At 35.1% G+C, this 11,515-nt stretch overlaps 2 protein-coding genes across 2 annotated transcripts; both read right to left on the bottom strand.

The window, feature by feature from the left end:
- Positions 1-565: 565 nt before the first annotated feature.
- CSP3 (chemosensory protein 3) lies at positions 566-3,019 on the bottom strand. The gene is made up of 3 exons (XM_089735453.1): positions 2,916-3,019; positions 1,433-1,632; positions 566-846 (listed from the first exon to the last, which is right to left on the bottom strand). Exons 2-3 carry the CDS (start codon positions 1,623-1,625, stop codon positions 656-658), a joined length of 384 nt encoding a protein of 127 aa, XP_089591579.1. The 5' UTR covers positions 1,626-1,632; positions 2,916-3,019; the 3' UTR covers positions 566-655.
- Positions 3,020-7,312: 4,293 nt separating this feature from the next.
- Positions 7,313-10,613, bottom strand: CSP5 (chemosensory protein 5). Its single transcript, XM_028176704.2, has 3 exons — positions 10,455-10,613; positions 9,661-9,856; positions 7,313-7,705 (listed from the first exon to the last, which is right to left on the bottom strand). Exons 2-3 carry the CDS (start codon positions 9,845-9,847, stop codon positions 7,515-7,517), a joined length of 378 nt encoding a protein of 125 aa, XP_028032505.2. The 5' UTR covers positions 9,848-9,856; positions 10,455-10,613; the 3' UTR covers positions 7,313-7,514.
- Positions 10,614-11,515: the final 902 nt, after the last annotated feature.

Below are 11,515 nucleotides of genomic sequence, written 5' to 3'. Positions count from 1 at the left end.
GGGTTTGGCTCAAAATCTACACAAAAGAAACGTTTTTCACTGGTGGTAGGACCTCTTGTGAGTCCGCACGGGTAGGTACCACCACCCCGCCTATTTCCGCCGTGAAGCAGTAATGCGTTTCGGTTCGAAGGGTGGGGTAGCCGTTGTAACTATACTGAGATCTTAGAACTTATATCTCGAGGTGGATGGCACATTTACGTTGTAGATGTCTACGGGCCCCAGTGACCACTTAACACCAGGTGGGCTGTGAGCTCGTCCATCCATCTAAGCAATAAAAAAATAAAAAAACCTGTGTGAGACGTATATTGTTTTTCTTCCGATCTACGCTGATAACGTAAGTAGCTATTCCAACTACTCGCGGTTTGGTATTTAATATCCTTACGAGGTTCAACCTGAGAGAACTTGTTAATGCTAACCATAGCAAGAGCGGTGCTTCGTTGAGTTTATCGCCATACTGAAATCGTGGCCCATTGAGAAGATCCGGCGAGAAGCTGAGTGTGTTATATCAATAGGCTAAGTTGTACATGGCTTACAACCCTAGTCATTGAAAAGGAAAAATAAGAAATTGTATTAATTATTTATTCATTATTAATATTCGAAAAATATCACATTTCATTGTTTAGCACATTTCATAGTTTAGTTTAGCATTTATGTCTTAAGCTTTGATTTCACGAAGCTCCTTTTCGTATTTGGCTGTAAATTTATTTTCGGGGTCGTATTTAGCGGTCAGCTCATTCCAGGATTCGCTTTCGTTATTAATTAGATGGCCGATAACACGTCGAGTACCCTTCTTCTGGGCTTCGGTACATTTCGCGCATTCGGTCTCGAGTGCCTCCCTGATGTGTTCTGTGAAAGTATTGCAGATTGAAAGAGATTGAAGAAAAACAGAAACCCTTTTGAAATCTTCTAATTGCTGAAATCTTCTAACTAGTTTCTAACTAACTTCTAATCTAACTGGTGACAGTTATCTATTGTAAAATGAAGATAATTTCAATAAATTAATTAGAAAAAAACGTTTGTTAATTAACTTCAATACAAATGACCTTAGCTACGAATGTTGCAGTTTTATTATTTTCAAAAACTGGTGAAAACCTTCTAGGTCTTAGATTTATCAATACTTTAAATGCAACTTAGGTTATCCCAATAAAATTTGAAGAATCCTATGTGAATTAAAGTTCAGCGCAAAGTAATAATAAAATGATTCATTTTTATTTTATTACACTGTAAGGTTTTTATTTTATTTTATATACGTGTACAACTTCGCTAACTCCCATTTTAGGTACTATTAAGATATATTGGAAGAATAACTTCAAAATAAGAAATATTTTTGTACATTATTTTTTTGTAACTTTACTTATTTTGTTTTATAATGATTAGCGTCGTGTACCTAAATGTAAATGATTAAAATCAGTTCTACGCGATCATAACTTACCCTTCAACTCCTTAGCGTCAGGGGCACACCTGTCCTTGTCGAGGATACATTTAATGTAAGGCTGAAGAAGTCGAGAATTGCTGAGGACCTCATCTAAATCAACGTTGTCGTAGCGATCGGTGTACTTGTCGTCAGGTCTGGCGAGAGCCACGGCCAAAACGGCAAACAGGCAGAATGCGATGAGGGAATTCATATTGATGCTGAAAAAACGGTATTTCAAATACAATCGATATTGAGAACGCTTTTTACGTACATACGTTTTTACTGGTGGTAGGACCTCTTGTGAGTCCGCGCGGGTAGGTACCACCGCCCTGCCTATTTCTGCCGTGAAGCAGTAATGCGTTTCGGTTTGAAGGGTGGGACAGCCGTTGTAACTATACTGAGATCTTATAACTTATATCTCAAGATGGGTGGCGCATTTACGTTGTAGATGTCTATGGGCTCCAGTAACCACTTAACACCAGGTGGGCTGTGAGCTCGTCCACACATCTAAGCAATAAAAAAAAAAAAAAAAAATGACGGAAACTAAAACACCAGATTTTCATGCGTTTTAAGTGGTGGGATCCCTTAGTCGCGTTTCACGACATCCATGAAAAGGTATGGATGGTGTGCTATTTTAAGCTCAAAATTAACTAATTCATCAACGCAGAGCCTAAACTAAGGCTGCAAGCTTGAAGTTTTAACAGTTGACGACCTTTTATGTTCTTCTTTTTCTTTTATGGATTTCGGTTTTTTCTCCTATTCGCGGGTAGCCTAAGGGGCTATTCTAGCTACTCGCGAACGGAAGATCTTTGTTTTTGTTTTCACCGCTAAACGCGTAAAACAAGCGACAAACGGCTGTATTGAAGTCGATCATTTTGAAAGTAAGTAGCCGTAGTAAATTTCATTTAGCCGCTTCTGCTTAGAAAGTGTACACGTATATGGGCGTTTATATTAAATTTATTCTGATATTGAATTAGTCGTCACATTCATCACTTTTCAGGGATACGCATGAATTTTGATATTAAAACGTCTTATGTAAAGTTTAAATTTAAATTAAGATATAATATTAAAAATTTCATTTAATAGTATTATAGACAAAATATATCATTTTATTAAATTTACTGTAATTTTTTGCTAAATATCCTGATTAATCCGTAAGATGAGTGACGCGATGCTGGTTTTAAAAAAAATGTGCTGGAATAGCTTTTTTGCGTACTTTGCTCAGTGAATATTTATAAAGAACCTCTGAGTAAATTTAAAAACAAATTCAGTGAAAATTAGCTGATAATGATATTTCATCGATTACTTAAAAAATATATGAAAACTTTTGATTCAATCGAATATTGAAAATAAATATTTACAAAATTTATTACACTACATTATTTTACATTACAGACTCGTAAATTTTAAATATTTAATAGTTAAAGCTTCGAACACTAAAGGTTTAAAATAATAATTCAATTTTATTTTAATAAACGTAATAATTCCATAGTGTACTTACGTGTGTAAGATAATACCGTTGTACAGGAGCTAACTGATGCTTATGATAAATATCTCCATACGATTGCCTATATATACTAGTCAGCACTGAAGCAAAAACAATACTCTTAAACTTATGATGACTAACTATATTTAACATGATTTTCACTTCAGGTTGTTAGGAAGCTCTTACGATTGTTTGTCTGTGAGGGGTCAAGGTGATACGTAGTTGTATTATATTTAAATTAAAAAAAAAACACTGTGCAGTCAATACTATCATTAATTTTTTGGAAATGACAGAAATAATTGAACGCAAGTGAATATTACTTTTGAAAATTACTTTGAAAATTACTTTTATGGGTAAATCTCGCCTTTATTTTATTTATTAAATATTATTTCCGATTTCCGAGTTTCTAATACTTTTCTTTGCCTAAGCTCACTGAGTGAGTTAGCGGCCCAATTGTCATTCAGTTGTTAATGTCTCTGGAGCCCACAGACATTAACAACTTAAACGCCACTTGCCTTGGGACATGAGTACTAAAAGCTTAGTTTCTACAGTGGTATTTTTTTTTTAATGTACTTTATTAGTTTCAGTTAAAGTTTATAGACTGGCTCCACTATTCCTCACTACCTCCACTATTCAAGCCGAAACACATTACAGCACCATTGCAGAAATAGGCAGGGTAGTGATACCTACCCGTGCGGGCAAACAATACGCCCTACCACCAGTACTTTAGGACAATATTCCTCTTCGCCGGAAAAACACCGAATTAACCCGTAAAAGTAATTTTGCAGTTATGTTTACGAATCATGAAAACAAACAAAAAAAAAACTATAAAAATATAGTACATAAACGTACAGCAAAGTGTCATTATAGCTTATCTGATGAAATTAACCGATTGCAAGGTGCGCAGTTAACCCACATCGGTGATTACAACCATCCCCCCTATTTCAGCCGCGAAGAAATCACGCGTTCCTGTTTGAAGGGTGTGAAAGCCGCTAAAGAACACAATTGAGGCTTTATTTTCGTATCTCAAGATGGGCAGCTACCTAAATTCAGATGGTCCAACCAAACGCCTGCTCATTTAAAGCTTTTTCTGCTACTTATTCGTTGGTAGCTTAAGGGGCTATTCCAGCTATTCTCTGGCAGGTGAGCTCACGGGCTCAACCTAAGTTTGCTAACACTGACTCTAGCGAGAGCTTTGTCTCGCAGAATCCACCACCAGATCGGATTCGCGACCCACTGAGAAGATCCGGCGAAAAACTCAGTAGATTATGTCTATGGACTAGACCTCATTTAAAGCAATAAATATGTGGAGTGTAAGTAAGAGTAATAATAGTACACTTATATAACGCTATTTTAACGGAATCTTTGGAGATGATATTCAATATTAGCAACTATTGAAAACTAACAAGATTTACCCAGAAATGAAATTGCCAGATACAGATAATGTCCGCATAAAATTGCTGTCAAGCTCATTAAAAACGTAGGCTACGTATAAATTCGGGGAGATGGAGGACCTTGGCCCTCCTCGTCTCCATCTTCCTTTCGGGAGGCGCCGGAGTCCGACATAACCCGGTCCGTTACCCCCCCGGACCGGGTATCCGTAAATGGATTCCCCAGCGTTAAAAAAAGGCTATATTTCAATAACAAAATCATTAAGTTGGTGGTTATTTTGTAGGGTACCTAAGTGGTAGAATTTACATAGTTGATGCCTATGGGCTCCTGTAACCACTTAACTAGGCGGGCCGTGTGCTTGTCCATCTACGCAATAAGAAGATATTAATTAAATAAGTTATTAAGTTATATTTGAAATAAGGTGACTTATAGCCATGTCCCTCGCACGCGCACAGCGTAACTGCGTTGAAGTTGAACCATGATGTGCAAACCTTTTAAAATTATTTGACAAATTAAAGTCTAGCAAACGAGTTGAAAACGTTTCTAAATTTGTCTTTTTTCAACAAGTTCCCTATTTTAGATATAATCAATACATTTATTTTCTGACATCAACGAAAACATTCGGTTAAAATATGAATTGTCTATTAGTTTTTATGTCTAATTGCCTGAGTCGAAAGTGTTGGTGTAGAGCTAGCTCGTTCTTCCAAATTTTCCATACAAACAAATTACGCCCGGACGAGGGTTCTGTGTGCTGTCGGATGAATCATATATAAATAAAAATAATAATAAAAAAACTTGACGTCACGAACGTTGCTCGATATCGTAAACATGTTCTGCAAATAAAAATGCCTATGACCACCAGTCAGTATTAACTGTCCGAATAGGTTGGTCCATTTTCAATATAATTATTTGTTTGCTTAATAATTATTTAGTGTATCGCTCATTGATATTCCATATTTCTATATATTTTTTTGCTTAGATGGGTGGACGAGCTCACAGCCCATCTGGTGTTAAGTGGTTACTGGAGCCCACAGACATCTACAACGTAAATGCGCCACCCACCTTGAGATATAAGTTCTAAGATCTCAGTATAGTTACAACGGCTGCTCTAACCTTTAAACCGAAACGCATTACTGCTTCACGGCAGAAATAGGCCGGGCAGTGGTACCTACCCGCGCGGACTCGCAAGAGGTTTACGGCAGTCTAATAATCTAATAAAAAAGAAGATTGCTTCAAAACACAAAAGACAAAAGTCTACGTAAATAAAATTTGGTTTACAGGTTTCTGGTTTGATATTTTTTAATACAAATCCAGCAGCTCACTCCGCGACATTAGAGCAATTTCAATCGATTCATAGGTGGTTCGCATCAGACCCTAGTTCGTGATCGGTTTTATAAGAAATAGGGCTATCGTATCGACGATAAGCGCGCTCATTCCCACGTTTCGTCATCTTGTAAATATATATATATATATTTTTTTTTTTTTTTTTTATTGTATTGCCCCTGTAGGCAGACGAGCATACGGCCCACCTGATGGTGAGTGGTTACCGTCGCCCATGGATTTCAGCAATGCCAGGGGCAGAGCCAAGCCGCTGCCTACCGCTACTTTTACTGCCGCTTTTTTTAACCTGCATGGTCGTTCTTTGACAGTTTCTTAAATCAATAAATAAATAAGAGTATGTACCTAACACGAAAGATTTTCACGATTAACGAGTAACATTGTCTATTAAAAATCAAACTCGTAATAATTATAATTTGCGTAAATACTGGGCTTAGAACATCTTGTAAGTTCGACTACGAATAGGCCATATTTCTGTCGTGAAGCAGTAATGCGTTCTGGTTTAAAGGATGGGGCACCAGTTGTACTATAGGACTGAGACATAGAGCTCATATCTCAAGGTGGGTAGCGGCATTTACGTTGTTGTGTATAACAAAAACTTACTGGTGGTAGGACCTCTTGAGAGTCCGCGCGGGTAGGTATCACCACCCTGCTTATTTCTGCCGTGAAGCAGTAATGCGTTTCGGTTTGAAGGGTGGGGCAGCCGTTGTAACTATACTTGAGACCTTCGAACTTATATCTCAAGGTGGGTGGCGCATTTACGTTGTAGATGTTTATGGGCTCCAGTACCCACTTAACACCAGGTGGGCTGTGAGCTCGTCCACCCATCCAAGAAATGAAAAATAAAAAAAAATACAAATAAACTTAGCTTTAACTTAAACTTAACCATATTCCGAAACAGGTTGTTGGTGTAAAATATTAACCATTAGATTATACTACTAAAATAAATCTGTTATTTCCTGTAATAATAATTTTTTTTTATGAAATTCTAACTTGGTGTGAGGTACCTTCTTTCCCCACGTTTCTCTATGTGATATCATATATTCAAACGGGGCTTAAAAAAAGTCCTTCTCGATTAATGCCAGTTTGACACCTCGAGCAACCATTAGCAACAATAATTACTTACAAAAAAGTAGTAAAAAAACTTCAGAGGTGTCAAGGGACACCCGGATGGAACGAAGTTCCTTTCGATTAATTAGTGAAGGAATTGTAATTTTTTTTTAAGTTATAATAATAAATTACGGCATTATGAAGAAGAAAAAAACAATACTATGAACTAAATTACTGTTGTTGAAACGCTATCTCGAGAAACTGTACTCATTACGCGGACCAATCGGATACGAGCAATGTCACGCGATAAAAGCCTACACGTTGATTGGTCAGAATGACGGATCTAAAAAGTGTCGTGACAACTTTTCGTAAGAATTTTTTCCGTCTAGCCCCCTTTCACAACGCGCGATAAGGAACTTCGTTCCAAAAATGAAAAATTATTTCATAAGAAGATTTCCGAATATTCCGTTCCTAGCTATCTAAAAAGATTCAACCAAAAAGCTACTAATTATGAAATTGTCTCAATATAATAAATCAACTGTTTTTGCGGATTTATTACTATGAGGCTCTTTGAAAGCTTTTCTCTCTTTCTTTTTTGAGGAAAGTAATTAAATTAAAAGATTTTAAAAAAATTAAGAAAGAAAATAATTTATTTTAATCTTAAACTTATAATAACAGCTAACATCACAAGCCTTTTGCAAAATATTTATAATACCAATTACATATTTTCGTAGGCACTTTGAAAAAAAAATTTGTGTCGAATTGAAAATTAAATCAACTAAATACATAAATCTCATTACATGATATTGAGCTGTTAGCCTTTTTCAAAGGAATTTAAGCTGTAACGCGTTTGAGTTCAGTTTCATATTTCTTTGTGAACTCGTTGGTGGGATCGTATTTGGCCTTCAGCTCCTCCCAGAATTCGGCTTCGTGGTTGATGAGGTGACCAATCATCTTTTCGGTTCCACCCTTTTGCGCTTTGGTGCATTTAGCGCAGTTGGTCTCGAGGGCTTCCTTGATGTGAGCTGTAAAAGAAACAGCATTTTGAAAATAAGTTGTTGTGTGTGGAAACTTGTAGACAATACCTAAATGATGAAGGACTATCAAAACTTTTTAATATTTTTTTTAATGCTTAGATAGGCATACGAGCTCACAGCCCACCTGGTGTTAAGCGGTTACTGAAGCCCATACACATCTACAAGGTCAATGCGCCACTAACCTTGAGATATAAGTTCTAAGGTCAAAAGTATAGTTACAACAGCTGCCCCACCCTTCAAACCGAAACGCATTACTGCTTCACGGCAGAAATAGGCAGGGTGGTGGTACCTACCCGCGCGGACTCACAAGAGGTCCTACCACCAGTAGCAATGGACCCTACGGTCTTTCCTCCTAAAGTAAAGAGAAGTAAAATATTTTTTAAATTAATTTAAAGACCGAAAACAAATCATGTTAATTAATTGAATAACGAATGGCACACATTGATTAGCTAAAAATTTTTTTTTTTATTGTGTAGATATATGAATTTCGTGTTAAATTGGATATGAACGAAGTTTATTTTTATTTGAAACAAATTTAACTAAATATAAATCAACTCAATAAATCATAGCTTGGCCTCAAATTCATCCAGAAGAGATTCTTCATTACGACTTTCTTATGCTTTTCTTCACCTGTGATTTTTTTCATATCATAACTTATTGCATGTGTCCTTTTTTACATGTTATTCCTAAATACATCAATTTTCCCAAATTATATTTCTAACATATTTGTTAATTCTAAGCTTTTTAACACGCCTTTGTAAGCTTCATATGTCTATTTATAACGGAATTTTCGGACCTCTTTTCCACCGACTCCTTTATCTCCAATTAACATGAAAAATTTCACACACATCAAAGACCGATGACAATACATTAATTTTATAACTTCGCTTGATATCCTAACCGGTATGAATGGGATAATAAAATTAAATTAATTAATGTTTTTTTTTAAGTTTTAATTAGTGTTTTTTTAAGTTTTAATTTTTTTGTTTTTTTGTTTTAGTGTTTTTTTTTTTTTATTCTCATCCTATTGCTTTATTAGCCTATTTAGCCTATGTTATCACAGACAACATCGATAATGCCAATGTATAGACATCGGTAATTGGTAAGGCTTGTAAATAGTCGTAAACAATAGTGCATAGACTTCGAGACACATTTGTGCTACAGAAAAGTTGAAAATCAAACCAACAATAAGATGTCATATTCATATCTGCTGGGCCGAGGCATGCGACCGGGTTACAGCTACTACAGCTACATCGTCATATTTAATATTTCCTAACGTAAATCTCTCACTAAATCTTTTTTTTGCCGATCGTGATGACCTGACGCTGATTTAGTGGGAAAAGCACAATGGGTACAATAAATGTAAATAATATGCCGTGCCGTGAAGCAGTAATACGTATCGGTTTGAAATTTGGGGCAACCGTTGTAATATACTGTGACCTTAGGGCTCATATCGCAAGATGGGTTACGGCATCTACGTTGTAGATGTTTATGGGCTTCGGTAGATATTTAACACCAGGTGGGCTGCAAGCTTGTCCATCCATATAGCCAAAAAAAAAAAAGTAATTAACTTAAACAACCGTTCATTATTCTTCTAATTAGTCCGTTTTTATATTAATTTCGTACTAATACTAAAATGTTTATTCGTAGTAATGTTGCTATTTTCTAGTATTATTTGGAATTATATAAACTTGACCACATCTTTCCAGATTACACAACTTAAAAAAAAAAAAAAAATTAACTCAGAAAATCTATTAACCTGTATTCAAATCAGCAGCTAACTTAGTTGTAGGCTCTGTGACGTAACAATAAAAGAGTAAAAAGCAAAGAGATAAAAATCCTTTTTATTAAAAGGTTTATTATTAAAAGATCGTCAACTGAGTTGGATATTTTTACTTGTAGGTTAGTTACGTTTATAAAAATGATCATAAATCGATACTCACATTTAAGTTCCTTGCCTTCTGCGGTACATTGGCCCTTTTCGAGGATGCAATGTACGTAGGGAATGAGGAGCCGACGGTTAGATATGAGCTGATCCAGATCGACAGTGTCGTATCTGTCTGTGTACTGTTCAGGGCGAGCGAGGGTCACAGCCGTCAAGGCAAGCAGGCAAACAATAACGGTCTTCATTCTGAGAAACTGGATGTGATAAAGTAAATGAATTAAATAGTGATTCAAAATTACTTCGTAGTGTCTCAATCGATAAATAAAATACCGAAGCTTTTGTATAATAAAATAAACTTGAAAAAAACAAAAGAAATCCCTCCGACGTGGGACACATCAAAGGGAAAACAAAATTGTTATTTTTATTTAATTCCGAGCATTTTCATATTTATCTACCTTTTAAACCTTCTCTGGACTTCGACAAATAACTAACTAAAATAACAACGACAAACAAAGACCAAAATTAGCCAAATCGGTCCAGCCTTTCTCGAGTTTTAGCGAGTCTAACGAACAGCAATTCATTTTTATATATAGAGAAGATAGAAGATAGGTTAAAGCACGTATGTTCTGGAGAAAATACAATGAAAAATTACTAAGCATTAAATTAATTAATTTATATTTCATTAAAAATATCAAGACCGTTCTTAATTATATTAAATGTATTGACAGTTGTTTTATTATTCATTAGTACACTTTTTAGGGGACTGCTATGTGGGGCTATTTAAAAATAAGTTAAAGATTTATTGTTCAAATGAACGTAAAATTATTTCTAAGCGTTTCACTATAAACGTACCTTTATTGTTTTTGTATCACAAGAGTAGTAGTGTACGATAGCTCAATCACCACTTTAGTAACACATGGCTGCGTCTCTGAGCACTTTTTATACTAAGCGTTTAGCACTTTTGGACAACGCCAAAACTAGTTTTGCGTACATACACGCACACAAGATTCTCGGAAGGCGAGTTCGTAAATATTGTTATTACACTTCGATTTCGTTTTTTTACCAATAAAAATTATGTACATTTTTTTCTTGCGTTATGGCTTCTAATTTCGTGTCTATGGTGTTTTTTGTTTTAAAGTTTTTTTTTTATTTTTTATTTACGAACTTAAACAAAAACTTTGTACCTACCTACGTCTTCTACTAAAAAAAGTTGTCTGGGTACGTATAGAGTTGTTTTAATCGGTCAATGATTTTTTCATTCCAATATTTTTAACAGATTTTCTAATGTTACACGTGTATATTAATTCAACTTTTAACTAAGTAATAATCTTTGTAAGCGTATTTTAACGCATTTCTAATTGTCGTATTTATTGGAAATTTAAAAAGAATGTTAAATCAACCGACAATCCAATAATATTGAGATAACTAGGTGGTATGATATTAATGATGGAAGATGGATAATGTATCTTTTGAAGAATGTTCTACTTTAGTCATAAAATTATGAAATTTGGGCTCGTGAGGATTGTCTTAGCACTTTATAATGAAAGATTAATTTTCTTCTAGTATTTTCTAGGGCTTCCATTAGCCGTAGTTTAAGTAAAGTTTCACCGTGTTTTTATTTTATATTTTCTGTTTCGAATATTTTACACGCGTGGATAACTCAGTGCATTGTGGTGTTATCGAAGCCTGAATATTGTGTTAACAAACATAAAATAGTGTGTTATAATTCTTGGGTTTAAGTATTTTAAATTTATAATTTTTAAGGTTCCGAGCACTTTACAGGCTTAGTGGTTGCATGTGGATAACTAATGCATTATCTATCGAAGCTTGAATATGTTAAATTGTTATTAAGATTTCTGAACACAACATTAAGATTGGCACTTTAAGGAATGGAAGTTTACTTGATTTGGGGT

The sequence above is a fragment of the Bombyx mandarina genome, chromosome 19 (genome assembly GCF_030267445.1).
Source record: "Bombyx mandarina strain Sakado chromosome 19, ASM3026744v2".
NCBI classification, from domain to species: domain Eukaryota; kingdom Metazoa; phylum Arthropoda; class Insecta; order Lepidoptera; family Bombycidae; genus Bombyx; species Bombyx mandarina.
The sequence above is the reverse complement of the archived record's forward strand: the minus strand, read 5'-3'. Positions and strand labels throughout refer to the sequence as shown.

Bases quoted from the DNA above. Each gene is read 5' to 3' on its own strand.
- CSP3 (XM_089735453.1), bottom strand. From the start codon at position 1,625: ATGAATTCCCTCATCGCATTCTGCCTGTTTGCCGTTTTGGCCGTGGCT. The intron at 847-1,432 runs GTAAGTTATGAT...ATACTTTCACAG, and splicing joins TGACGCTAAGGAGTTGAAGG to AACACATCAGGGAGGCACTC.
- CSP5 (XM_028176704.2), bottom strand. From the start codon at position 9,847: ATGAAGACCGTTATTGTTTGCCTGCTTGCCTTGACGGCTGTGACCCTC. The intron at 7,706-9,660 runs GTGAGTATCGAT...TTTCTTTTACAG, and splicing joins AGAAGGCAAGGAACTTAAAT to CTCACATCAAGGAAGCCCTC.